Raw genomic sequence first — 2,645 nt, 5'->3', positions numbered from 1 at the left:
CTTGGTCTTGCCGGCAGTGAAGGCAGGCTGCGAAGGACACGCAGCTCCGCGGCCCGCGACCCTCTGGCCGCAGAGCAGGCAGCGAAGCCAGCGCTGGCACGCTGTGCCAGCCCCTGGATGCCCCTGCTTGGGTACGGGAAGGGGAAGAGGGTAAAGTCTCCTGGTCCTCGTGGCTCCAGCTGCCTGCGTCTGCTGAGGGCTGGCTGACAGGGCGGTCTGGGGACAGGGACACATCCCTGCTAGGAGGGGATGGATCCTGACCCCTCATCTGCTGGGCTCGAACTTGCTGCTGGTGGGCAGTGCCATCAGCTGCCTGGCTGTGCCATGGCTGCCTGGCTGTGCCATTCGGCTGCCTGGCAATGCCATCTGCTGCCTGGTAGTGTTCTCACTGCCTGGCTGTGCCATCCCGTGCCTGGCTGTGCCATCCGCTGCCTGCTGGTGCCATCGCTGCCTGGCAGCCTGGAGGAGGTGGAGGCGAGCCAGTGACATGGACAGGCACAATCCTTACCCACTGCAGAGCTGTCCCAAGGTGAGCCCACGGAGGTCCCAGCCCGCAGACTAATGAAGAGAGCAGACCGCGCTGTCAGGATTGAAAACTGCCAGTGGCAGAGACGCTACACGAGCCGCATAAGACCTGCAAAAGGAACTCATTAACCCAGGACTGCTTAATATGCTGGAGGCTCATGCGCAGCGCTGGAGCTGCAGTAGGATGCCGTGCCAGGTTTCGCCCGCTCAGCCCCTCACCTTGGGTGGAGGCACAGGGGTGCACACCGAAACCGCAGCCAGCCTTCTCGCTCATGGGCCAGGCGAGCCGAAGCCCGGTGCTGCAGGGCCAGGGGACTATGGCGCGGTGGGAAGGACACATTAGTGCCCACGTGCATGGGGTACGCGATGGCACTTCAGCTCCCATGTGCACCCTTGGGCTCAAAATGGTACTGCCCTGTTCCAGGGGCCATGGGGACCTGGTTTGCCTGGTTGGTAACAGCAATGGGTCATTCTTCCAGGTTTTCTCCACTCCCAGGAGCCTCCAGCCCACAGGCATTACAGTGCTTGGCCTCACAAGCTCAACCCATAGCGGACCCGGGGTGCTAACCTCACCTTGGGGTATTTTACGGCACCCCATGTGTTCAAATGCAGAGGCACAGCCCAGCCCTTGTCCACTGCACGGGTACCCTACAGTATGGATGTTGCTTGAAACAAGTTATGTCTTTTTATACATCTCCCAATTTTTAATTTTTTTTTTTTTGTCTCAGGTCCGGGATAAGAAACTCCTCAATGACCTAAATGGAGCAGTTGAAGATGCCAAGACAGCCCGACTTTTTAACATCACCAGCTCAGCCCTTGCCACCTTCTGTATCATCCTTATCTTTATCTTCCTGCGATATCCCCTCACTGACTACTAGAGGGAGGCCAACAGCAGTGGCCACCGCCAAAATGCCTCTATGCCAGAAGTGTCTGCAGTTGTTTCTTGTAGCAAGGACGCAAAAAAAACCAACCACCACTCCACCTTGATTGCAAAGAAAAAAGCCAATTAAATACATAAATAAAAAGTAAATGAGTTTATCAGCCCAGCTGAGCATACCCTTCCTGCCCCCAAACAGTATGTGAACTGCTGTAGGAAAGGGTCTCACTCTTACATACATAGAGGGAGAAAAACAGACCAAGAAATATTTATTTTATGTCCAACAGGCTGTATGACAAGAGTGTGCAAAGCCCAGAGTGATGCATGCCTGGCAGTAGAAAGTTGAGCTCCGGGGAGCAGCGGGGTCCTGCTGAGCGGGAGGTGCGTGCGGTGATGGATGGGGACCACGCCAGGGCTGGCTCACAACATATCAGGCGTGTTCAGACCACCTCATCACCCCCTGATGTATGGGGATTTCTTTTCCTTTTCCTCTCTTGAGTTTCATCCACTGGTTCAAACAACTCCCAACCCATGGGGAGATGAGGGTGTTAGGAAGTTTGTGCTAGGGAGCCCCAAAGCCTCCAGAGAAACCCCAAAAATGTTAAAGGGCAGGTTTCTCCTCAGGATCTCCTGGCAATGCTGAGAAGGAAGGTACCTTCTGAAGAACTCGCCTAAACCCCCTAAATCGAGTGCTACTGTATTTCTGTAAATGGTCAATAAAAGATACCTCTGATATCTGATGCTGCTGGGTTAATTCCTTCCTTAGGAGGGCTGGGCTCCTGGACGCTACAGGCTGGCAAGAGAAAATGCTAATGTCACCAGCAGCTGCTTGGGAGAGATTTAACGGAGGCATGAGGGATGCTGCTGCAGGTCGGGGCTGCACACAGCCATAAAAAGAGGGCACAGATCCAGATTTGAGAGCAGAGACCTCAGCAACTCCCATTGATGGTCGATCAACTGCAAGTAAGCGAACGCAGCCGAGCAGGCAGGTCCCCCCATCCCCTGCTAGGACCACTGTTGAAGATAGTAATAAATTGCCACAGTTTAAACCTGCTGCTACCGCAGCACTTCTCGTTACTGAGAGCTGGATTTCGGAGATGCCGTGCGTTTGCCGCTGAATGAGACAGGAGCTTGGAGCCCTTTTTGACAGCTGCCTGTGGCTGCCCGCCGTGCTGCAAATCAAGACGCCCCGACTTGAAAACGCCACACATGAATAGCAAGACCAGGACTAAAATATAGCTTT

General features: G+C 54.7%; 1 protein-coding gene across 1 annotated transcript in view; it reads left to right on the top strand.

Moving 5' to 3' along the window:
* Positions 1-1,516, top strand: part of IFITM10 (interferon induced transmembrane protein 10) — a 9,330-nt gene extending 7,814 nt beyond the window's left edge. Inside the window, exon 2 of the mRNA XM_010284346.1 lies at positions 1,254-1,516. Coding sequence (XP_010282648.1) covers positions 1,254-1,403 — 150 coding nt within the window. The 3' untranslated portion in view covers positions 1,404-1,516. The remainder of the gene's footprint in view (positions 1-1,253) is intronic.
* The last annotated feature ends 1,129 nt before the right edge of the window (positions 1,517-2,645 follow it).

Source organism: Phaethon lepturus, unplaced genomic scaffold (assembly GCF_000687285.1).
Source record: "Phaethon lepturus isolate BGI_N335 unplaced genomic scaffold, ASM68728v1 scaffold24950, whole genome shotgun sequence".
In the NCBI taxonomy this organism is placed as follows: domain Eukaryota; kingdom Metazoa; phylum Chordata; class Aves; order Phaethontiformes; family Phaethontidae; genus Phaethon; species Phaethon lepturus.
This window is presented reverse-complemented; position numbering and strand designations above follow the sequence as displayed.